Raw genomic sequence first — 25,994 nt, forward strand, 5'->3', positions numbered from 1 at the left:
CATTTTATTGTAATATCGCATAAAACTTTATAGTATTACCACTCTCATCTCGTAGTATTGCAATTTTCTGTAGTTTACTACTTTTATCGTATTATACTGTATTATTCCACCAGGTTTATGACTTTTTGTGACTTCTAATATTTCAATGTATTACTTTATTTTAATATTAGGTTGTACCTTTTTTCTGTAACCTCATAAATTGTCGAGGATATTAACACAAAATTGCTTCATAAAATACAGTGGTAAACAATTACAGTATTCCTCAACGATTATAGTTTTATCATATGAATTACTGATTAAACCAGATTGGTGGTAACAGTATGACATTTCAGGTCATATTAGATTATGCAATAACACTTGACTGCCAACAAGTGGGAAAGTCCAAATACAAATGTTTAACCTTTGACACTATAATATACTGTTTTTTTAATTTCTCCTATATAGTTCCCCTTCATGTTGATTGTTATGTTTGTTTCATACGTAAAAAAGAAACACAATTGGACATGGATGACTCTTTTTAATGTACTTTATTGACAAAGACAGATTATTGCATGTGTGTGAAACATTACATGCTTAACAGGTTAAACAAGCTCATTTTACTGTTAGACATGGTGTCATAAATATGGTTAGCATTTTTCTAGCAATACTCCTTCCAATAGGAGGGAGTGTTTAAGGCTGATTCAGACTTAAGTTACTTCCTTATTGCTGGAGAGAAAAAGGGAGGGTGATTTCAAGCTTTCCATTGCTGACTTTAACCAGAGCTTCCTGTGAAGCTTGTGACAGGGGTTCAAAAACTGTAGCGTTGACTTGCTCAACTACGTTAATGAACATGTCCATCATGGAATCATATGTATTGTTGACCTGTTCCATATTAACGGCAGATATCTTGTCAACAACAACTCTCAAGGCTCTCACAATATTGCGATAGAGATCATTGATTCGCAGGAAGACTTCATCTAAATAGTCGGACTGGATTGAGTCAACAAACTGCTGAGACTTTTCCACCACAGCCGTTATGGTTTCTCCAATTCTCACCAGCATTAAGTCCATAGTTTCCATATTTTTCAAAGACTCAACAAGTCCAGTGCTGATTTTCTGAACGTATAATTTGACATTGTCAAAGACCTCAGTGACAGTAACTGCATCACCAAATGGCATGGTGATTTTCATGGTGCTGATTTTTTCCAGGAATTCGTTATGATAGACCTCCATGTTATGATATATGACCAGGATTGCTTGGTCCAGAGAAATAGCAATGTTGTCGGTTATTTTCTTCAGGACTTCTGGAAGTGTGGTCATTTCATCCGAACCTGGCAGTTGGAACTTGGTTTCTCTCAAGAATGTTATGATGGCGTCCAAGACAACCTGGATGTTTTTCTGAGACTGGACAATGGTGTTTCTAAAGAAGACTGAAAGCTGGCTCATCTGGATGTCATAATTGATGGCGGTATCATAAAGATCGCTCATGCGGTTTACAACAACATTCTTCAACATCTCCATGTTGCTCATGATCTGGTACTTGTTGAAAAATTCCGAGAAGACTGAGATGATGGAAGGCAATCGCAGCTTCATTTCAGAGAGCAACATTTTGGGTGTCTCAGTATTGTAGACAATCTGAACATTGATCCCATTGGCATCCTTGGAAGAGGATTTTACGACCAAGATGTCAACATCAGCATCTGGAGCAGACTGTCAAGAAGAATGCAAAAATCAGCAAAAAATATCACAATTGCAAATGGTATCAGGTTATTTAACTCACAGGATAACGTCCATAGACTCGTGCACTCATCTGTGTTGGTACTTTGCCGTTCAACTGTAAGCCCAGGAAGCCAATAGATGGGGCAGATAGTGAAGCACTAAGGACATCTTTGCGGGCAGCGTAGCGCAGGTTGACATCTGTGAAAGTTTGGCTGGTGATATCCACATTCAGGGTCTGGCGAGAGACGCTGAAAAAGAAAATACATTCCAAAATCAATCGTTTTTTTTATGACTGAATGAGAAAAAAATGTAAAAGATCATCTAACCTTGTGCCTTGGTCAATGACGTGGTTGGCATCCATGTTGAGGTCGGTGTGTGTCAGGGTGAGTTTGTTAACCATGTTCAAAACTGCATCCGCAAAGTTGACTGTTGAAGAAGCTATTGGGCAAAAGGTTTTGGTTTATTTCAGCATGTGATGGTATTGGATCAGGTGTATAATTATTTTAAAAAGGGATATCATGTACTCACCATCCAAATCGTAATCGAAGAAGACGAATGGAGAGGTGGCAGAAGATTTCAATGTGCCTTTGAAAACAGGAGCGTTTCCCTCCAGCTGTACATCAACATTTGAGGAATACAGTGGACTAATGAACTTGCCGACAGTGGAGATCTTCTGCTTTTCGACTGTTACGTCGGCCACAGTTTTTTCCGTGATGGTGAAATCTCCCAGGCTGCTTGGTTGAGTCATAGCAATCTCAATATCGGTAGTCAAGGAGACTGGTGCAAGGTCAATGGTAGCCTGAGCAAAATGCTTCCCATTGGTGTTGAAACCAAAGATGTTGAGCTCGTTGTTATTTGTATGCTTCAGGGTAGCGTAAACATGGCTAAGGGAGGCTTTCAAAGACGCAGTGTTCATGAGATCAACGTTGATCACTTTAGTTTGTCCTTGGTTAAACTTGACATCTGCAATGAGCTTGCCAGTGGAGCGTAGGCCATCATTCAAGAACAGGTTCATGTCACTGTCCAGGACTCCTAAAAGTACAATGTCGTTAAAAGCTTTGGCATCCATGTTTCCCTTTGTGAATCCTTCGATGGAAATGTCATCGCTATTTCCCTCCAGCTTCAGGCTGAATTCATTGCTTGTTTTGCCAGCAACCTCTACAACAGGGATGTTGAAATTACTCTTAATATTCATGGTTGAATGAGCCTTGGTTTTGGATTTGGTGTCTGCCATCAGATTGTGGTTGAATTCCAGTGTCATTATAGGCAAAGCAATTCTTGCAGCAGATGCCATAGATGTAGCAGCTTCCAGAGTCTCAGTGCTTACACTGAAGGTGCTGTCGTGTGTACCTTCAATGTGATTGTTTTCAAGAGACAATGAATTAGCCAACTTGATTCCTCTCCTTGTGGACAGGCTGGTGGTGCCATCAAGTTTGGCTTTCAAAGACTCGAAAACAGAAGCAGTGGTGGCTCCCAGGCGGAATACAAGCTCATTTTCTGTATACAGTCCTGTATTGACATTCACATTGATGACGGATGACTTAAAGGACAGCTCTGAGATCAGGTCACCCATAGGTGGAATCTCGAAACTCATCACAACAGCAATAGGAGCAGTATTTTTCTTCTTGTAAACAAGCTTGGCATCGATGTCGAGATTTTGTTCAGTAGAAACCATGAGTTTCTTCAGTCCTGTCAGCTCATACAAGTTCACGTCACTCATTGCTGGGGTGATGATGTCAACAATGGGGATTTCAATGGCCGGAATGTTGAAGGGGTTGTTAAGGAGCTCCAAATTGGCATTACTATCCATTGCAAAAAAGACACCAGCCTCATTTCTGTTGTTGTCAGCAGTCAGGTTGTAAGTAATCACACCCTGGTTAAGACGGCCAATGTAAATTGTGTTCATCTTTTGCTGGTCTGGTGTCAGGCTTGCAGAATAATCGTTCTGCAAATCAAGCTTAGCAGTTGGTGATCCAAAGATTGAAACTCTGCCATTGAATTTGTTTTGGAAGTCAGCAACAAACTCGTAGGGGTAGGCAGCAATGTTAATTTCATTGGAAATGAGTCCTTTGACTGCACCAATCAATTCGGTGTTATGGTTTGCCTTAAGCTCAGCCTTCATGTCATTGAGTTTGACTTGTCCAGAGGAGGAAATGACGCTGTTCTTAATGATTGGGGCCTTCATTTCATTGAGGATGTTAAATTTGTAGAGCAGGGGACTAGCTTCAGCAGTTACTTGCTGTTTCATCGTTATTGGTTTTGAGTCTGTGCTGCCAGAGAAAGTCAATGTCGCAAGGCTTGGACTGAGTGACAAATAGAGATTGCTGTTATGGTTGCCTTCGTGAGCAACAGACTTGCCAACATTGTCAACGGTCAAAGTGAGGGTCAAACCTTCTTGACGAATGACTGCCTTCTGGTTCATGTTAGCGTCACATTTGAAACTGAGGACCGGAATATTAACAAGATGTTTATAGTTTGTCTCAACAGAAGCAGCCATGCCTTCTTCCATGGCAATAAAAGCAACATTGGTCAAGTCAGCGCTGTAAATTGGAGAACTTACAGTCACCGTTGTCTTTGCTTGGGCCTGGCCAGAGAAACCATAGAGTGACAGAGAAGCTTGGTGATCAACAGCAAGACCTTGATGGTTGATCTTGAGACTTTCTGCAAGCACAGCACGGTTCATTTTGGGAAGTGCAATTTGAGCAGTTGTGTCCACTTTGTAATTCAAGATTCCAATGACTGAAGATTCCCCTTGAGAAGTTATGATGGCTTTGAATTGAGGTGTTGTTACTGTCTGAGTGGCATTCTGGAGCTCAGCCGATGTCTTGACAGCGTAGATGGGAGTATTGAATCGGATCTCACCAGACAGTTTGCCAAAGCATGGGACCATTATATCACTTGGGATAGTTGGAAATGACATTTCAGGAAAAGAAAGGGACTCAACCATCTTATCTACAGGGAATTGTGGAATAGTTGGGAAGGAGATCTCAGGAAGAGTGATATCTGAGAAGTTGATCTCAGGCATGGAGGGAAGGAAGTTCAAATTGAGGTCTCCAAAGAAAGCATCTGTGTCGATCACTGCGTAATCGTAATTTAAGATGAAATCAATCATTTCAATGATTTTCTGCTTGATGCTTTCAAAGGAAATGGTGGTGGCTTTGATGGTATGGAAACCCAAGATGGTAAACTCAGGGATATCCAGCTGTGTGGGGATTTGAACATGTCCAAATTCGTCCATGCTTAACTTGGTGGATGGTACCACAAGATCAGTGAGAGGAATGGTGAAAGATGGTATATTGAGCTCACATTTCTTCAGTTCACTTGTCAGTGCATTCAAGATTTCCCGAATCTCACTGAAAATCTTTTGCTCGGGGAACATTAACTGGATATCCCCAATCACTCCATTAAATGTCTCACTGGCGATGTTCAAAGCTATCCGGTAGTATTCGCACACTGTATCCAGCAATAAGGCAATCTCACCTTTAATGTCAAATTTTCTAACTTCTTCTTTTACATATTCAAATAATGTCTTGATGTCTTCAAACACAAACTGCCCTATCAGTTCCTTTCCATTGTTAATGAAATCGGCAACTCTACTTTCACTTAGACGATCCATAAAACCCTTAGCGGAGTTCAATACAGCATTGGATAGATCTTTTGCTGCTTCGAGTTTCTTGGAAATTTCAAGAGCCTTGACTAGATTGTTGATGTAAGTAGTGCATGCAACAATGATATCATTGACGTCATCCACAAGCTGATTATAATCCAGTGATGCAATCTTCTGCAATGTAGACTCAGTATAGGACTTCAGTTGTTGAATCATATCCTTAACTTCAGTGGTCTTCATGTAGTCAATAACTGCCTGGACGATTTGTTGGACTTTGTTTGGGATGTCTGCGTCCTTCACCATTGTGGAAGCAGTGTTAAGGATCTCATTAATATTTAACATCTTAATGACCTCCAGCAGTTTTTCCAGGATGTCTTGGACCTTTTTGTCAGCTTCAAACTTCACAACAAACTCCCTCAGCTTGGTAGCAAATGTGCTGAATTTGTCAAAGATATTGAAATCCTCGATCAGTTGTTTGAGATAGATTATTATCTCGTCAAATAGCTCGGTTGGAAAGTAAGTCATTACATCCTTGCTGATCTCTTTCAAGTCAGTAATGAAAGTGGCAATGTCAAAATCCTCCACTATTCTTTGCATGAAATTCAGGAAATCCGTTAGATCATCCATGATTTGGTATTCCTTCTCAATGTTGTGCAGGAATGCCAAACTAGAGTCTTTCAATTTTTCCAAGTCCATCTGTTCAATAATCCTCTTCACGGTCTCGATGACATACACAACTTTTCCCTGGATGTCATACTCGGCGTTCATTGCATTTACCCATTCCTGGGTCTTTGACGAGATAGTTTCAAAAAGTTTGCCATCCATAATAGTCTGCTGCATCAGGACAAAATACTGCTGAATGTAAAATCTGACGTTGGTGATTATTTGATCAAAGATGTTTTTTACCGCAGCGTTCAGATCCTCCAAAGAAATCTGAGAATTCTGGGCAAGATCACTGATGTATTCCTTCAACTGAATGACTTTGCCTTCAAGGTTAAGTTGAGTAACAAACTCACTTACACGCTGAGGAATGGCCTCAAGTTTTGCTCTGATCTCATCATTGTTAATGTAGTCCTGAACAATTTCTGCAACACTGACAATAGCATCTTTGATGTTCTCCACAAAGACTGGCACATTTTCCAGCAGAGGGAAGTGAATGATATGGCAGTTGGTGTTCTTGTCGTACTTCAGGAAACCTGAGATGCTAAATTCCTGGTTGTCTGCGGATTTAGTGTTGATGATATTTGTGAGGACAGCAGAAGAAATGGACATTCCGGTTGCCTCAGGAGTGTTGAAAACACTCATGTCTTGATTAAAGGCATGCTTATTGATTTTAGACTTAAGACTAACACTGGTCTTCTGTTCTGAAGTTGAAAGAACGGCATCCACTTTATTGTCAAATGTTGTCTCCAGGGAAAGGCCATTGTCCAGTGCCTGGTTGACAGAGGCTCTGCATTCGTGTGAACTGGCAAAAGCCAAAGGCTGTGCTCGCATGAGGAACTTGCCATAGAGCTGTGCACTGTGCTTCCCATACAAAGCCACATCTCCATCGGCGTTGAAGATGGCATCGAGGTTGAAGTCGAATGGAACAATGCTGGAACGGAGGGTGTGGTCAAAGCGCATAAGCTGCGAGTTGAAGCGGGCATCGTTGGTGAACTTGGCAGCAAGACCAATAATATCAAGCTCTGAGTTATGACTCATGTGGGTTCCAAAGAGATTTCCAGTGGTGCTGCACTTTGCGTTGGCAGTCAAGTCAGCGTAGTTAATCTGGTAAATATGTTTGATCTCTTGCTGATTATAGTTAGCTTTCAAGCTTCCAACTAAGTCCATTTTGTAAGGGCCTCCGTGCAATTCAGCATCATTAATGATGCCAACGCCGAGAAGCTGTAGGTTGTTGTTAACTTTGCCAGATGTTGCAGAGGGTGTCACGTCAAAGGCAATGTCATGCTTATAGGAGGCAAACTCAAGGTATTGGGCTATCGCCTTGGAGGTCAATTTAAGGTTAAAGAGTGTCAAGGTCAGATCATTGGCATTAACAAACTTTCCGTCAAACAGTGCTCCCTTGTTGGTAAAGGAAAGAGTTGCCCTTGTGGTGTCCAAATCAGCGTTAAAGGTGTTTTCCAGGGAAAACGGACTCTGAACAGTGTTTGTTCCACTAATGGCTAAACCGTCTTTGTCCATTTTCAAGGTGGCTTTGTGCATGGCATTGTTTTGTAGAAGCTTAATGATTGCATCACTACTCACAGTCAGACCATTGACATCAAGAGTTGATGTTAGCAGAGAGTAGACCTGGTTCTCGGTGTGGTCACCATTCGTTTCCACTCGCAGAGACATCTTGCCAGCTCCAGCAGAGGCTTCTGCCCTGTTGTGGATTTTCATGCCAAGGGCAAGGGCACTTGAGTGGCACTTCAGTGACAGGTTGTTGTCGACGAAAGTAAGCTCAGCCACATGTGTCAAGGTATCTTCAAATACATTGGTGTTAGAAACGATCGACAAGTCACCATTAGCAAGACTCGCTTTGAGTTGGTTTTTAGCTTGGAGAATATTTGAATCGAAATCAACCAAAGAAATCAGATTCACATCTGCTACAAATGGACTAATGTTGAAATTCTGAGATGAAATGGCCTTGCCGTAGAGAGGTCCAGCTTTGAACGTTCCCTTGAAGTTGCTATCAACAGCCATTTGTTCAGCATTGATTCCAGTCATAGAGGTGTGCTCAATGTCAACATTGACACTGAATGGGCTTGTGGCTTCAATCTTGCTAGTTGTTTGGACATTAATTTTGTCTGTGATAGTTGCATCTTCAGTAAAGCTCACACTGCCTTCAAAGAACTTGTGTGACAAAGCACCTTTCACCTCGGCCTTAAGAGAATCGGTGGTGGACAAAAGTGCAGAGCCTAAATGACAGATAAAACCCACCAGTTAGAGTCATTACAGTACTACAATCTTAAATCTTTCCCAATTTTACAATAACATGTCATTGATAAATACCTTCCATCTTGACAGAGAGTATTTCAAAAGGAGAGGTTCCTTTAAAATCAAACTCAGCAGAGTAACTTGGAGTTTCCACAACATCTTTTCCGGCTGCGATTGAAGCCTCGAATTCGTAGAGGTTGCTCTTCATCTCAGTTGAGACTTCAGCTTTACCGAAAAGAGGGACTGCAAAAGTGAGACGCTCAGGAACGAAGAGTTCCGGGATTGGAATCTCCATTGAAGCAATCTCCAGTCCAAACTCAGGTAGAGACAGGTGAGGTGTTGTTAAAGCTGGTGGGAATTTCATCTCCACTGTTGACTTTCCTCCCAGGGGGAGTGGGATGGAAATGGTAAAGCGCTCTTTGTTAAAGTAGTACACAGCCTTTGTTTCACTGTGAATAGTACAAAAGACAATTAGATGACAGTTTTGAATAAACCCAACAATCAGTAATCATGGCTTTTTACAAACTTACGTGTTTAGGAACAGTTTCTCTGGCAGAGAAATCTCTGGCATCTCTGGAACTCTGAAGTTCTGAATGTAAGGGATCTCTGAACCATATTTCTCCATGTAATTGTTTGCTGCCTAAGGGAAAGAAAATGGTGGAAGCTCATTCATCTGAATGCTTATCAAAACATAATAACCCACATGGTTATATCCCATACCTCTCCAAAGTTCTTGAAGATGTGAGAAACCTTCATATCAGTCTGTCCAACCTGGGTGTCAAGAAGTTCTTGGGTGTACTTATCAAACATATCAGAGAGTGGCCCATAGGTGACATCAGTCTCGGCGTCAGATTTGAACTCAACTGCAACCTTGTTGTCATCTGAATAAACAAGAATAAATGGAAATATATGATTTATTTACATTTATTTTAAAGGTTGGGTATACAATAGTACTTTTCAGATGGTCTAATACATATGAAACATAATCTAGCTGGTTGTGAGGATTACTATAAAATGTATTTAGGATTGTTGGAGATATTTCTGTCAGTCGAAGAATGTATTAAGAAAATATCCTACCGTATTTCAAGGCAATCTCCTGCTTGGACAAAGCTTCCATGATCTTAAATTCAGTCTTCAACTTCAACTCCAATTCATCCTCTCGCTTCATGTTAGCTGTCACTGAGGCATCAACGTTCAGTGTGGGCACCAGAAGTTGAACTTGAAGCATACCTTTCTTCATCATTTCCAGACTGTGAGGGGCAAAAAAGTGAGAATAAAAAAATATGACAAATGACCTCAAAGTTTCTCCGTGAGACGCTTGATTTCTTACTTGGCTCGGCCAATCAGGGAAACCTGAGGGATGTTTTTGTTAAGTATTTCCAAAGAGATAGAGTGGGTTCCCTTTCCTTTGGTGTTTCCATCAATAACACCGAGTCTTACTCCTGCTTCAACATCATAGTCCGGAATCTGGATGTCAGCGGTGACTGTGTGCTTCCTTCTGTTGTATTTCAGGACTGCTCTGGCCTCTGTGGGATCTGTACCTGTTGTGTGTGATCCAACCAAGACAACAATATTATTCCACTGAATTTCAAATATGCACCAAGTGATGGAGGAGCTCTTATCTCTAGTCTTTGCATACCTTCAGCTCTTAGAACAAACTTCACGGAGTCAACCTTCTGTCTGCCCTCATCTCCTTCCTTCAGTAGCTCGTAAGCAACAGTGGCTGTGTACTCAGTGACATCACCACTGGGATGGAGCTCCAGTGCAAATCTATTTAATTGCAATATATCACGGTTCATAAAAATAGGTAGACTAGATCTGTCTGTAAACATAGATTTATGACATCAGGAATTATTATGAATATTTTTGTGTGCTTTCTCACTTGCTGTCACCAGTGAAGGGGAAGTAAGGTGCCGTCTCTTGAGAGTAAGCGTCATTGTACTGAAGAGCTGTGCAGTATTTCATCCCAGCAAAGAAAGGTGTGCATTTATTAACATCCACTGGATTCATCACTAATGGGGTGATAGCCTCAACCCCTTGGTCATTCACTGCCACCAGGGTGTTTCTATATTTCAAATACAGAGCAGGAGTTTATATAAAATTTTAAGCCACTGAAAGCTAGATGCCGTGTTTTGGTAGCCTACGTCATTCTGATGAGCTTGGTTGGGCTTTTTGGTGCTGGAATGGTCATCTTGACACGGTCAAGTCCCATTGAAATCTTGGCTTGAAGACTGCTCTCATGGAAGATGTTGGAATTCATCTCCAATCCAGAGTTAAGATATTCGGGAATATAGGCTCCAACGTGAGTTGAAAACTCAACCCCAGCAGATGGCATGAAAGCGACTTCACTCTGATGAAAAACAAACAAAAACATGTACATTTTACAGTCATTACAATACAAGATTAATGCATTATTTATTTGGTTAAAACATAATTAGTAATATAAGAAATTCTTACCATGTCACGGGAAATCTTAAATCCACCTTTGACACCAGGGGTGAAGGTCCCAGACAAGGCAACTTTCAGAGGCACACCAGTGACCGTAGGCAGGAAAAAGATATTGTCCATGAAGATGTAATGTGCAAAGATGGTGTTGTCAGTCTTTGTCATCAGTCTCATCAAGAACTGTGAAAATACAAATCATTGAAATACCAGTGATAAACCTGCTATGGATTTAAAACCTTTGCTTCTGAAGAGTTTTGCTCAAAGTTTCTTTTCTTACATCAGCAGGGAACATCTTCAACATGCTCTCGAACAGCAACGCAACAGAGTTGGCCACATCTGCCATCTCATTGGTCTTCAGATATCCCAGCTCATTCCCGAACAATCTCAGATACATCATGGCTTCTGGAGTATTGGAGACCTCTAGTTTTTGCATCAAGGTTTTGAGGTTTTGGCCAACTTCACTCATGAAATTCTGAGATAGCTAAAGAAAGATTAACAAAAAAAAATGTTACTTAATTGTAAGAAACCAAACAAATTAACAAATCAGCAAATTTGACTACAGTTACCTGTCTCTTCATCTCCGCTTTCTTATAACCAGGTACGAAACGCTCCACAATTTCTCTGACTGCATCCACGTTGTCAGAAACAAAGTACATTGTCTTCATAGCAGTGTCAGGGAAGAAGCCGTCGTCACCAAATAGTGCCTCAACGGTTGGTTCGAATCCTTTACCACCCATGCCAATCTGTAGTGGAGTTATAGCTCTCAAACTATGTCCAAACTTATTGTGACTGTTTATTTTCTTATCACTCTAAAGGTTTACCTCCATCATGTCAATGTCAAAGCCAAATGCCCTCAGGGTCATTTCCAGCATGGCTTCCTTGGGCAAGTAGCTGGAGCCCTCGAAGATCATATTTCCCTCCACAGATCCGATCCGGTAGTTACGAGAGAACTTCATGGGGTCCATGTTTGGTCCTATCTCATTGCCCTGGAAGGCATCACTAAGCCTTTCTCTGAGTCTTGGCAAAAACAAACATATAATTCAACTTCAAACTTTCCCACTCATATTAAAATTAAACCTGAATATGCAACATTTCCTCACTTACTCTTTGGTTTTAGGCTCACTTGAAGAGAGAATGTTGGTAATGTGAGACACCACAAAGCTCTTGAATTGTTCATCTCCCTCTTTGAGCAAGGCACTGACCAAAACCACCAACTCACTTGGCAAGGGGTTCTTCATAAAGACAAGATATGCGGCTATTCTCTTTTGCAGTGGGCTGGCGCTGTCCAAAACGACCCGAAGGAGAACTTTTCTTCCCTGTAACAAAACAATAGTTCCAATAAGCAAACGCGATAACTATAAAGTCAGATCAGACTTTATCATTGCTGAATACTTGTACTTGCCTCATCTGAGATAGGAGTCAGGCGATAAACCTGGATGGCAGCTTGCTGCACTTCCAATGAAGCATCTGGTTGGTCCATACACTGCAGCAGTGAAGCTCTAAGTGCAGGACTGGCAGGCACAATAGCAGGAGCCATGTTCCCAATAACCTAAAAAAAAGATTATCTTTATTTTAGAGACTAATGACAAACAGACTTCATCTAATGGTTCCTTAGCTCTAAAACTACATACCCTCAAAGTCAGGAAAGTGTTGTCTTGGTCACCAGCACAGTCACCGAGGTGACCTGCCAGGAACTCAGCAACAGATCGGATCTCAGGGATCACTTCTCCTTCACTTTTGTGAAACCTGATGGGAGGAAATTTAAGTTTAGAGACCTTCAAATCACATTTCATAGTCAGAAGTAATTAATATTACCCACCTCTTGACAACATTGCTCAGGCCATACATCATAGGCTTGCTGGGCTTGTATTTGACCATTTCCAGCATGTCATTTATCAGCAAGGCAGAAGGGTTAGAAACGAGTCCTAACGCAAAAACTGCAGCATCAACTTCTACTGCTGAGGTATCAAAGCTCCTAAGGATCTGCATGATGGCGCTGCTGCACTCTGGGGTTCCGCACTGGGCTAGAACTTGATAGGACAGGACACGGGACACAACAAGAGCCTCTGGGATGGCTTGGCTCAGAGTTTCCATCTTCAATCCGCGGACCATGTTGACGATCTGGTGGAAGAGGTGTGCTCTCTTCTCGCCCTCGGTCTCAGGCAAATTAGCCAGGTCGCTCAGCAGATCCAGGAAATCATCTTTACTCTGGGAATAGGACTTGTGCTCTACTGTGTCCATATGAAGACCCTTGTGATTATCACCTATGAAACAAATGGAAGGTTAGACTTTGGAGATTTAAATGAAAATATCTCCGATAAAATTGAGTGTTTACCGTGGTCAAAAACTCTGTTGTTAGAAGTCGAAACCTGGATCAGAGTGAGTTCTTGATTGGCAACATTTGTGACTCCATATTCACCCCTGAAATTGTAAAGTGCAGCGTTAGGATTGAGATTGATGTGGAAAAATGAGATATTTCTGAATGACATGTTAAAAAGTCAGATTTACTTGTGGGAGAAGGGGATCAAGATGTGCTTCTCTGTGCATGAGCCAGAGGTCATGTGTTTTTTCTCATTGTCAAACTTGTAGTTGCAGGACTGTGAGCTTCTGATGAGCTTGGAAAGAGGGTATTGCTAAAGACCAAAGGGATAGATTATTTGACAACAACAAAAAAATGATGCCTATTTGTATTTATTTTATTTAAGTGTCTTACCATGCCAGAGATGGGAGCCAAGGGGCTAGTGTAATCCTTAACTGGGACAAATTTGTCACAAGAGGACAGGTCCCTTTCCAGGCTGATGTCAGTTGCAATGTCTTCCCTAGCATTGATGTTATAGTGGGTCTTGCACATTCCGTGGATTGTGGGCTAAAATGCAACAGGAAAAATACATTAGTTTTTCAGACAGTGTTGTTTTTACATATTTTCAATGGAAATGACTGTACCATTTCCTCGTCTTGTTCCATCAGAGGCACCGCTAGAGCTGAGATGATACCCCTCTTGATGTTTAGGGTGGTTGTTGTCTCACCATGCTCAGGGTACAGTTTGACATCATTCACACCCTCAACCACAACCTTCAGAGGATATCTAAAACACACCAAGGATGTTAATATGATGTGTTTTGGTACAGCTCAATGTTTTTTGCACATATTCCAGAGAATGTGCTAGGTACCTTTCCATTTCAGCAGCAAAAGCATCAGAGCTGGAGGCAGCATTGAACATGGGCTTGCCATCGGAGTCGATGCCAACCGCTTCGCTCAAGCTACAGGCTGTGGTGCGCACGATGAAACTGCAAGTCTGTGGGACTTCGATTTCGACCTGTTACAGGAAATCTGGGTCACTATTCTTGCCTTATTTGAACGCATTTATACTTACAACAAGCATTTAGTGGGAGGCATTTCATTTGATTATTTTTGCTTGTTTTCTATGCAGATTCCAACGACAAATGTAGCCTACCCAAAGGTCTGTATCATACCTTGCATGTTGCCCTTGGGCCGTTCTTGAGTGAAGAAGCTCCATTGATGGCATTTAGAGACTCGGCGACGTATTGGTATTCGTAATTGTGCAGTGTCTTGTACCTTTTGGCCACTAGAGGAGAACACTTGGTTTTAGACATTTATTGTTAATGTTTTACAAAGTAATCAGCAATTATCAGGCGTAACTTACGTAGACAAGTGGGTTGATCCACGTCTTGGGCAACTTTATGGAAGACAGAAAATATGTTAATATTTTTTTTATTACCAGTAATTTATAAGAAATCATTAATGTCAATGTTATTCATCTTAAAAAAACAAATAACTTGGATAATACCATACACAAAGGTAACTGATCAAACAATTATACACAGTTAAAGATGTTTATTTATTATTGTCAATATTCTGGAGACAGTCTAATCTTTTATCAGTTTGCAAAGATTTTACTGTGAATGCTGCAACATGTGGAGAGATAACACTGCCATAATCCAAAATAGATAAAACAAATGCTTCAATCAGCAATTTTTTTTACCTAGCAGTTGCAAATATTTCTTAACTTTTCATGTGAGTGTATCAATAAAAGTTTTGACATTTTTCCCGTACAACCAGATGTCTAGAATAGATTTTCTTTTTTAGAGTGACAGCAATATATAATAAAACTTTATTTTTAAGGTCCAGCCTTGGTTAATGGCAGAAAAGATGTTTACACTCTAATATTTAAAGCTACTAAGAATTTCTACATAGCATAACAATTAAAGTGGACTCAAATCTGCCCAGTTAATTAAAATGACACATGAATGAACTGTGAAAAATAACTTTACAGGTATGTTTTGGATGAAATCGGAAGAAAGAAAGCCACTGATTTGAATAATTTGATTGTTATGTATCAGGATCTCTCGGATAACATTATTCACAGAAAACACTGACCATAAGAAAGTCACTCCATAACATTTACTGCCAAATAGTGAGTAAGAAATTGAAAATTCTCAGCTACATATCTTCAAAAAGCTGAAAAAGTAGGTATCAGTGGAAGATGACTGTTGGTACTCACCAGCCAAGGCTGTGGTGCCGAGGATCAGCAGAAGGCAGAGCTTTGAGTCCCTCATGGTGGGCTCGTGAAGCTCAATCCCTCACGGTTTTGGCGAGTACTCAGACGAGACTGAATGGTCCGAATCCTATCCACTCTTTTATACGGCAGATACTGGGAGGAACGACTCAAAGTCCACTGGGCCCTGCAGTGTGGAGGGACAAAGGGAAAAGGTTTTCAAGCATAGTCATTGATCAAAGCAAAGGCTTACAACACCGATTGTCTGAAATCGTTACAGAGAGGGTCCTCACGCAAATTACTGATCCTATCAAGCCGAGTCAGTGGGTTCAAGTTAGTTTGGTTACTTTTCAAATCCAATGTCTGTATTTGACTAAAAAGGAACAAACAAGTAGTGGGTACACAATATTCACAAACTGTTATCAAAGTTTTATATGTTTATTGATGATTATTATCACCTTAAAACTATGTGTACATGTATATATATAAGCCAATTAAGGAAATATATATGTATATATATATAAATACATAGATACATACATACATACATATATATACACACAAATATATGGTTTTAAGGTTCTTGACTTGACTAAATGCATATAATTGACTGTAAATTAAGCCATTCTTTAAAATACTACAGATCACAAGCACATCTTATCTAGCGCAGATTTAAATTCTAGAAAAACACAACCAAACCTTGAAAGATCTGCAAAATGGTTAGTACATACAGTATATTGTACACATTTGGGAGTTCAATAGTAAAAATATTGATGAATACATATTACTTACTCACTTTCACAATATTCCACAATTAAATTTCTGTATACTTACAGTGTTAACTTGTGCTGCTTCTCTCGATTCCGCTAAAGCAAAATGACAACAGTCACTCAAATTCAATACTTGCTGAATGATGAACTTCGATCTGCAAATATTCAAAGGTTCCTCTAAGTCTTTATTTACCCTGAAATCAGGTGTAAATAAACTGTTACATTCAAGGTTCAAATCTGTTATTCATCCCAAGAATGAAGTCAGACAGACATTACATCTCATGAGTGGTTGAATGCTGTTTTGAAGTTTGTCTCAACATAATATTTGAGCATTTTTAACTTGAGGTCACATGCCATTATCGATCAGTCACTAGCTATACTATCAGCAAGACGTCTCCATGAATCAATCAGCCAACTAATCACTCTGATTGCTTTGAATTCATGTACCACATTTCCTCTTGAAAAAAACATTAATGCAAACATTTTTTTATGGGTTGGTCCAAAGAAAACTATAATTGTTGCACACTTGAATCATGCAACATTAAAATAATTTAAGTCACAACAAAGTCACTCCCCCAAAAAAGCGAATTTTGGAGCAAACAGTTGGCCAACTGGTTAAAAAAAATATTTGTTGCAAGTGAAAAAATATGCTGACTTTGTATTAGTAACTGTTACATGCCTCAACATGCTGCTTATTGATCAATTTCAGTGCAAAAACTGGCTGAAAGTTCTGATATGATGAAGTTAAGCACAGGGTATCTTTGGTGTCATAAATTGTGATAGATAACACTCTTCAAACCTAATAAAAAGCCTTAGACATTCGGACTAGGCAGGTCAAAGTTTATCATATACAGTACATGGAGTGCATGCTATTATGTTCTAACATGTCACATACGAAGTACAGTACAGTGTATTTGCCTCATTTTTGTGTAGGAATTGATCCCCAAAATGAACAACAGAGCTGTTATTATTATAAATATGCATAGAATATAATTACTCATCCTCAATAAACTGTTTATGTGTTATGTAATGGGTAAACATTGATAAATGCTATCAGTCCCAATCCTCTTAAGATGACCTAATGTTTTTTTTTTTTGCTTTCTTGCTTCTTGCGCATTTTTAGCTCACGTTGAAATAGTGTGTGTGCTCTCAAAATCCTCTGTGACCCCTCTTGTGAAAACCCCCCATACAGTTTAACAGCAAGAGAAGTATACACATAAAAATATGTATATATATGTATATGTAAATAGAATTACAGAAACCAGGTCACTCATTCAATGATACCATACAAGTAATCTATCTATTAATAAAATCTATAGGGTACTTTGATTTAAAAATGGTCAATTAAAAGATTAACAACAGAATATTCCTTTTTTGTATTCTCTTATGTATATTATGCATAGCACTTTCCATTGAATTACTTACTGTCACTAATAAAGTGTTATTATAGTACATTGTATACACCAAATGTACGCGTGATAAACAAATAATGTCCTAATTTTTCTTTCAAAAACAAACATGCAGTTTTTACTTACTTTACTTAGATCCAGTATCCTGTATGTAATGTGCATGCATAAATATACTTCTTTATTCTATACAGCATTCAAAATGCATATTACTTTAACTGACACACATAATACTGTACATGATTACTATATATAGCATGATAACTTGAGTGTGTTGTGTATTATTATGTGCTAGTATTTACATTCTCACCTACATTGGTCTTGCTCAAATATGTCAACAGTGACATACATAGCTAAGGATGTTGTCATTTGCTGATGGTTCTCTGGAAGTAGACATTTAGATTCTTTCCCGTAGCTTTGACTCGGGCTTTCCACAGAACCCTGACTTCGGTACGGGCTTAATTGACCGCCACCATTAGGGAGCTGCGTTATACGTTCTTTGGAAGGAGATGGATTGAATGCTTCTTGGGGATCATCCGGTCTCTCTTTACGTAGGTTAGTTTTTGAAGTAAAAACAAGGCCAGTGTATTCCTCCTGGCAGACATCAATGGGGGGAATTGTTTGGGAATCTTCCAAATATACCCGTGCGCAGAGACTTTCTGATGGACAATTGAATTGCCGGAAAGGAAACATCCCCTGGGTGACAAAATGTGGATTTTTGGACAAAGAAATGACAAAATGCATTCATATAACTAAAGCATTTTTCACAGTGAGAGGTACCTTCATTTTATGATTGATTTAAATAAATGTGCATATTTTGGAAGCAAACATTAACAAGAAATTCAACTAAATATTCACAATTTGGCTAAGTACTGCTTATTTTGAAGTAAGTCAATGAGAGTTCACTGCTGCAATTAAAAAAACGGATTATTTAAACTGTACTGGCAAATGAAAGGGGAAAAAAAATCTCCAATGACTCAGAGTATCTTAAGTCACCATCTACTGACATACTACCCTTATTCTAATGATAATAATACTGTCAAAGTCTGCAAGGGAAATTGTAATTATTCAAATAATGACAAAATCAACCCTACCATTTTAATATCCTCTCTTATTATTCAACTAAGTTCACCTTTTGAGGAGTTCCTGATGGCCATTGTGCTACAGAACTAAGGCCAGGATCCGGAAGAGGCTTCATTAAGAATTTCCTATACCTAAAATACAGATAGAAAGACACCTTGATTAGTCCTTTATGTTAAATACTTGCTAAAACGCGCAAACAGAGAACTACTATTGATTTTACAAAAAAATACTACATTCATACACCTTCATATGTTCAAAATGTATTATCAAAAACCAAAAAAAACTTACTGTACAGCACAGCATATTACTGTTGATATCACAAAGATTATAGTGATGCTTCCAATGATCAAAAGTTTTATGACCAGCTGCGGATCTACCAAAAGAAAGTCCACATTTTTTACTACTATTTCACTATATTTAAGCAAATGACCCACAAGCCAAAAGGTCAAAATTTTCCCATCACTTTCCAATATGAAAAACAATAACAAAATTACTCACCAAGGCTTTTTGTGTTAAAGAATCTTACGTTGCTTTCACTTGTTCCAGTTTGTGCTATAGCTTTAATATACATGCTGTATTGGGTGTATGGAATCAGGTCCTTCAGAAGGACTTCCTTATTTGTACTATTAACTGTGATATCTGAAAGAACAAGTGAGTCAAATTGGACAAATTTGTGACAAGAAACATATAGCAATTGCTTGAGCTTTACTTACTGAAATGAGCTCCCTGTCCTCTTCCATAGAACACAATGTAGTGGAGAATAACCCCACTACATAAATCCTGGTGCTGCATTGACCATCTCACAAGGGCTTTTTTGTCAGTAACGTCAACAGTGATGGTGGAAAAATTAGCTGCGGCTGTAGGAAGAATATAATAACTTAAACATGAGGCATATTCATAGTTTTTAAAGTTTTGTGTCTTAAATCTGATGATCCATCTTCGTTTTTCTCCATTTTAAAGCCATACAAATACTTCTCCCTGTTTTTATCCATTCAAAATGCCCGTGCTTTTTTACAACTGTCTTTTCTAACTTATTCTTCTTCATCTCATTGTTTATTAAGCATTATACTTCAATTTGAAATGCGTCAAACCTGCTACTGCTGTGCAAAACTGCACCACTTGTGTGCTAAGGCCCGTCTTGTCACCAAAAAGTGGCGTAATTGTGATATTGTAGGCCGCTTTATCCACAAGACCTAGATTTACAAAGAAATATCAACAAGAGTCTGTAACCTCTTCCTATTAATATCCCATTCATAATTGATGATGAATCAATCTCCTCATTCTCTAACATACCCGCAAGTGTAGTACTGGTGGAATTGGTTTCCTCCCAGTGGTACTCATGGCCATCGTGGGTCCAGTCAACCATGTAACCCCTGATAAACTGAGAAGGAGCATCCCAAGTGAGTGAAATAACACCTTCCGTGGTTGATGTTTGCACGTTTGTAACTTTAGGGAGACCAACTGGAAAGAAAACAAGTCAAATATTAGCAACATGTAGCTTGAACTGGATAGTTATTTGCATAGTAGATGATATAGCTCCATTAAAACGTACTTTCTGCAATAGCTGGAACATAAACCGAGTCCTGTGACAGCAATTCGTCGTTATGAAAGACTTGGAGTTTTAATCTGTGCGATTTTTCATTTAAGTGAAGTGTGCAAAAGGAATTAGGACATAATTTAGGATTATAATCTAACTCAATGCCATTGTTATTGAAGACAGTGTCTTGGATAAAATATGTAAATGTGCCTTGGCAGGCTGATGAAATCTCCTGTAAAGAAGAAATGAAGTGGAAGACTATTAGAAGATGTTGAGTGGGTTGAATATGAATATAAAATTCCACATAATTTTATTTGAAGATTTCTTACCGCCCACATTGTGTAAACATTTCTAGCCCCATTTTTTTCCGGTTCTTTTATCTTTCTCCACAGATTGAGCTTCACATTACTTTCTATAAAAGGAATATGATAGTCACAGTTAAGTTATGGACAATAGTGAATAAAAATAGTTGTATTATTTTGAAGCTGTTTTTAATTTCAATTGAAACTTACTGTTTAATTGACTTAAAATAGTTTGCTCTCGACTCCATTCACTCCAGGGTGCTTTACTCCAAGCACAACGAGATGAAACTTTATAATAAGTGCAGGATTCGATATTTTCAATGGAAATATTCCCTTTTCCTGTAGCTTCTAAAATTGTATTGCGAATCTTCAAAGGGAGGACAAAAAAAGATATTAGAAAGAACAACAACAAAAAAATCAACTATTATGTTACACAATTGAAAAACTACTATGTATAGTCAATATAAAATATGTATAGTGGAACCACTCCTGTCACTTTAATGGAATCATTAAAGTACCTGAAAATTTCCTTTTTCTCCGTCCTGAAACACAAAACATTTTGGTTGACCATGACATAAATGCAAATGAAAATACTGAAGATCTACATGCAGTTTTTACCTTGTTATATTTGACTTGACAATAGTATTTATCCGAGGGGGTGGATGCAATACACTGAGCTAGTACATGACTAGAGAATGCATGTAGTTTTAACTTTGGAGGTAATATTTGCACTATAGGAAGAGAAGAGATGATATAAAATAATGTTTTTTTTTCCAGATGAAATTGAAATAAAGTTACTTACAAATGTGATTCGAGTAAAATTCATAAGGGTCAGAGTTAACCTCCCAATTCTTCGTCTTTGCTCTCACAATAAGGCTGTAGTGCCCCCCCAGTTTGACATGTTTTGACCCGATAGAAGTGCATGTTTTTACATTTTGTGATCTGCACATTTCTAACAAGGAAGCATTATACCAAGAAGTGCTGAAAGGAAAGCACATTTGTCATCATACATTGCAATTTTCATCACATAGAGAACCCATTCAACTCACACAAACACAGTGTAGTTGATTTTCTGTGTGACTTCATGTTTCCAGGTACATGTAAAAAGCTGGGGTACACCTGGAATGGATCCATTTTTGTAGTGCCAGATGCAACCGACAACAGAAGGTTTCACTATAAGAAAAAAACAACAGGACATCATCTTCAAGTAAAGAGATAACCAGACAATTTACACAATTCATTAACCCATCACGCTTACCATATGTCCGGACAAATGTCCCTCCAGCGATGATTTTAGTATCAGCATGGCGGCATAGCACAGTGGCGTTGCTCAGGGTGAAGTTTTTAAGAGATAAAATATGATGCGTGGAGTTTATGGAGCTCGACCAACTTTTTTTGACATCTTCATTGTTCAGCGTCCAGTAGACTTTCCCATTGACACAAAAACTCTTGCACAATATCTGAATATTCGATCCCTTTTGGATGTATGGATCTTTTGGAAAGACATTGCACAAGTTCTGCTCTGTGGATATAAATTACAACATTAGTGTTAATACAAAAAAATAGCAATATTTCAGGAAACTAATGCGATTTCATTGCTTATGTCAGAATGCCTGTTCTGTGCTTCCAATAATTCCCTTTTGCTGGCACTCAGGTACATAATTCTTATGCAGTCTATGATAAATGCAAGTGGTTATGCTTGCCTATTATGGAATAGAGTCTATTCCAGCCTCAAAGTGTTGGACCTAGGTTCAAATCCTGGTTGGTCCTTCCATTTGGAGTTTGCATGTTCTTTCCAGGCCTGCATGGATTTTCCCCAGGTGCTCTGGTTTCCTCTCACATTGCAAAAACATGCAAGGTAAGCTGATTGGACACTAAATTTCCCCTAGGTATGAGTGTGAGTGTGAATTTGTCAATCAGTGGACTCCAGTCAGGTGCTTATTGGTTCAGCAGAAATCTAATATGTTAAACTATCTGTGTTGGATCAGTTGGATTAAAAAACTGCACCTATAGCGGCCCTCGAGGACCAAAATGCTCACCCCTGAGTCACTCGATTCTAGACTAGCCAAGCCTCAGAGAATTAACCAATGAGGATTGTGCTGAAATGAGAAAGCACCTGACTGAAATCCAATGATTGCACTTCTAACTTACAGCATATGTGGAAAGGTATCCCATATGATGTACTGTAAGGGAATTGAACCTTTTTTTTTGCTACAATATCTATTTTTCAAGGAGGCAAGTGCAACAATTATTTAATGATTTACCTCACATTAGATGCTATGAATATGTATGGAGTGGCATGGGGATTCTGGACATGACAAATTCATAAAAGCCAAGTGGGAAATGAACAGATGGGAGGAATCAAAATGTTGTTGTAGTGTGGTCTAACAATAGTTTTTTTTTTTGTTGCCTGGAATAGACAAAGAAAACAAGCAAACTCTCCACAGAAGAGTATTCAGATTTGAGACATGAGAAGTAGAAAGTGTGCCCCCCCAAACAAATGGAATTCAAAATAGCAACTAAAATTGTACATATAAAAAGGCTTATTTTGTCCAAATGAATATAGTTGATACTTCTGCATTGTTGTGTCATTTTTATATTGTCCTGCTACAATCTCAAGAAATGAAAGGTGTTCTTACCTTCATAAATGGAAGTAGTACAAGTGTGGATCAGAAGCAGTAAAAACAGAACCGTATGCATTATCCAGTAAATAATCAAATCTACATTCAATGCTAAGAATGGCCAGTTTTAATAATTTGGCGAGCCATTTATTTTTTCTCGTGTTCCCATTTTGAGAAGAAAGAGGGAAAGGAAATGAAGCAAACAGAGTATTACTCAACTGGAAATATGGCAAGACAACAGGAAGTCCCCTTATACTTGTATCCTTTCTCTCTCTCTCTCTCTTTCTCTCTCTCTCTTCTCTTTCTCTCTTGCAAGAGAAACTTATTCTTTGCATTAAATGCATTAGTGAATGCTTGTGAGGCCTATAGTATAATGGCTTAAAATATTATGATGTCATAGACCAAACTCTTGTAACAGGATATCACTAGAAATAATATATTAGATGAGGTATTCTAATACAATAATGTGTAGTAGGATGGAGTGAATAGGAAATTCTCGTAATGTCCCATTATTCAGTCACTTAACATGTTGGTCACTCTAAGAGAGAGTATCAATTTATTCCTGTTTAAAGTGCAATTAGTGTTTACATCATTGCATGTATTTAAGATGTTTAATCTGATGACTAAAGGGACCAATCTGCTCATCAAACCCACAAATATTTGTTTTTTTAGTGATATTTCAAGATGAAAAATTCTAAAGGCAATTCTCAGTTTAGCTGCAACTAGAGTATTATTTGGAAACATTCATCATTCTAAAATGTTCCTCTTATGCAATAAACACAAAGCAGGACATAATTAACAAAATTCTTATCATCTTACACCATACAATAACTCACTTTTTAACAGTTTCACATGTTAAATTCAACCATTATTAATATATATTTGTTTAAAAAATGTTACAATCACATTTCAGCTCATATTTGAACCATTTTGGTATTTAAATCATATCTAATACAATTAGAAATACATGTGTTTAATAAATGTCAGCTTACACTAGCAGTTATCTTAAATGGCCAGTAAACGGCAGTATCTACTCACCTCTAATTTCTTTCTTATTGCTTTCTTTTGCTTCCGGTTGAATTTTGTAACTTCAAAACACAATCTGACATTCCTGACGCTTCCATGGCGACTGCTGTCCTCATCGCAGCTGTAGTTGGTGGCGGTGTCCTGCTTTTCATGCGCCGTATGTTCCCCCGTCAAAAAGCGGTTAAACTCCTCATGTATCCGGCGGGGTTGATGCGAGGAAAAACGGTCATCGTGACCGGAGCTAACAGCGGCATCGGGAAGGCTCTAACCGGGGAGCTACTGAAACTACAGGCTCGGGTCATCATGGCCTGTCGGGACCCGGACAGCGCCGCCCAGGCGGCTCGGGACGTTCAAGGACATCCGGGAAAAGATTTAGGGGAGGTGGTTATTAAACATCTGGACCTGGCATCGCTTTCATCAGTCCGTAAATTTTGTCAAGAGATTTACGAGGCAAGTTGGAATGAATCCAAATATTATAGTAGCTAGTATATGTGTATTGTATATTGTCAGTCATCGTGTGAACTGTCCAAGGTCCTGATAAAATCAGAATGGACTCCTTCGAATTTAGTCAACAAATAAATAATCAATAAATAATAACAGTGATTACTTATTGATTATTTATTGGTTTATTGTTGTTATATATGCATCTCATTGTCAATCTTTAACCTTCCTTTATATTATGACTGACAATATAAACATTCAATTAAATAAAATTCAATATTGTGTGACCTTTTTCAAATATAAATACTTCATATTTTATTCTCGAACCACCAGGAGGAAACCAAGATCGACGTCCTTGTGAACAATGCAGGTATTTATCAGTGTCCCTATTCCAAGACAGAAGATGGCTTTGAGATGCAGCTTGGTGTCAATCATCTGGGTCACTTTCTCCTCACCCACCTGTTGCTCGACCTCCTCCAACGATCGGACCACAGCCGTGTGGTTGTGGTCTCCTCCAAACTGTACAAATACGGCCACATTAACTTTGACGACCTGAACAGCGAGACTAAATACAACAAGGCATTCTGCTACAGTCAAAGTAAGCTAGCCAATCTGCTGTTCACCCTTGAACTGGCGCAACAGCTCGAAGGCTCCGGGGTGACGGTCAACGCGCTTACACCCGGAATCGTGAGGACTAGGTTAGGCAGGCATGTTAATATTCCCTTCTTAGCAAAGCCACTCTTCTACCTGGCATCGTTGCTATTCTTTAAGAGTCCCTTGGAGGGGGCCCAGACCCCTCTCTACCTGTCCTGCGACCCAAATGTGGGGAAAGTGTCGGGGAAATGCTTTGCTAATTGTGAAGAAGAGGAGCTGCTTGTGGAGGCTACGGATAGGGAAGCGGCCAAGAAGGTGTGGGATGTCAGCAAGAAGATGGTTGGACTCGAGGATTGATTGTAAAATTTGTGGACACAATTTAGAGTGAATGGTGACATTATTTCCCCAGAAAAATGTAAAGAATGTTACTTCTTCTTTAACCTAACTCAAAATGTACTTATTTTTTTGCAGTGCCAATAAAGAGGAGAAAAGAATGACCATGTTTATCATGTGTTCTTATACTTTTACCTGACAGAAGCAAAACAATATAATACATTTTAAAAAATAAGCAGAAGGATTAGCTAAAACTAAATATTTGGGTTACAGCTCCATTGTAGTACTGTATGATAAATAAAAATATCCTAAAAATTAAGACTTATTCACAATGTGAAAGGTCTAGTGTAAACAAACAAGAAGAGTCTGGACACTTTGTGCTTTTATTGAATGATTGAAACAACCAAAAATAGATTAACATGCGCAGGTTATAGTTTCTCAATGGGGAGTACGGGTGGTTAAATCTGAGGTAGAAAGGGAGAGGTGGAGAAGGCATTGCAGAAACTTTCTCTCAGATATATGAAGGGAAGAATTAATACAAAACATTCTATCAATAACGATATAAAACACAAACCAATACTGTCAAATTCAATCATCAAAAGGAAAACGTCAATGAGTTACTGCATTTGTTAATGAATTGAAAATGCCATTGCAGTTTATACAGGCATCAAATTAGAGAATGTATGTTATTTCAAGAAT

At 38.9% G+C, this 25,994-nt stretch overlaps 3 protein-coding genes across 4 annotated transcripts; 1 reads left to right on the forward strand and 2 right to left on the reverse strand.

Annotated features, from left to right (window-relative positions):
• Positions 1–508: 508 nt before the first annotated feature.
• On the reverse strand, positions 509–16,064 carry apobb.1 (apolipoprotein Bb, tandem duplicate 1). The gene is made up of 29 exons (XM_077711578.1): positions 16,017–16,064; positions 15,189–15,369; positions 14,331–14,363; positions 14,140–14,252; positions 13,837–13,982; positions 13,610–13,751; positions 13,380–13,532; positions 13,175–13,299; positions 13,002–13,087; positions 12,486–12,930; positions 12,298–12,412; positions 12,069–12,215; positions 11,771–11,982; positions 11,488–11,683; positions 11,233–11,409; positions 10,944–11,147; positions 10,679–10,846; positions 10,366–10,571; positions 10,104–10,286; positions 9,861–9,991; positions 9,552–9,762; positions 9,299–9,471; positions 8,942–9,102; positions 8,752–8,861; positions 8,297–8,670; positions 2,227–8,202; positions 2,025–2,136; positions 1,760–1,946; positions 509–1,689 (listed from the first exon to the last, which is right to left on the reverse strand). The coding sequence occupies exons 2-29, from the start codon at positions 15,241–15,243 to the stop codon at positions 700–702; spliced, it is 11,331 nt and encodes a 3,776-aa protein (XP_077567704.1). The 5' UTR covers positions 15,244–15,369; positions 16,017–16,064; the 3' UTR covers positions 509–699.
• A 123-nt stretch (positions 16,065–16,187) lies between these two features.
• Positions 16,188–23,794, reverse strand: LOC144192472 (interleukin-6 receptor subunit beta-like). Its single transcript, XM_077711579.1, has 16 exons — positions 22,920–23,794; positions 21,539–21,802; positions 21,330–21,453; positions 21,083–21,261; positions 20,899–21,011; positions 20,799–20,822; positions 20,491–20,647; positions 20,308–20,390; positions 19,994–20,210; positions 19,735–19,902; positions 19,533–19,634; positions 19,155–19,298; positions 18,940–19,080; positions 18,730–18,814; positions 18,491–18,572; positions 16,188–18,054 (listed from the first exon to the last, which is right to left on the reverse strand). The coding sequence occupies exons 1-16, from the start codon at positions 22,978–22,980 to the stop codon at positions 17,665–17,667; spliced, it is 2,334 nt and encodes a 777-aa protein (XP_077567705.1). The 5' UTR covers positions 22,981–23,794; the 3' UTR covers positions 16,188–17,664.
• On the forward strand, positions 22,374–25,459 carry rdh14b (retinol dehydrogenase 14b). 2 transcript variants are annotated; one of them, XM_077711588.1, is made up of 3 exons: positions 22,374–22,515; positions 24,049–24,377; positions 24,702–25,459. In XM_077711588.1, the coding sequence occupies exons 2-3, from the start codon at positions 24,078–24,080 to the stop codon at positions 25,317–25,319; spliced, it is 918 nt and encodes a 305-aa protein (XP_077567714.1). In that variant the 5' UTR covers positions 22,374–22,515; positions 24,049–24,077; the 3' UTR covers positions 25,320–25,459. The 2 variants fall into 2 exon arrangements, with proteins under 2 accessions (XP_077567714.1, XP_077567713.1); XM_077711587.1 differs by lacking the exon at positions 22,374–22,515 and having other exon boundaries at positions 23,957–24,377.
• The last annotated feature ends 535 nt before the right edge of the window (positions 25,460–25,994 follow it).

This window comes from Stigmatopora nigra, unplaced genomic scaffold (genome assembly GCF_051989575.1).
Source record: "Stigmatopora nigra isolate UIUO_SnigA unplaced genomic scaffold, RoL_Snig_1.1 HiC_scaffold_26, whole genome shotgun sequence".
Lineage (NCBI taxonomy): Eukaryota > Metazoa > Chordata > Actinopteri > Syngnathiformes > Syngnathidae > Stigmatopora > Stigmatopora nigra.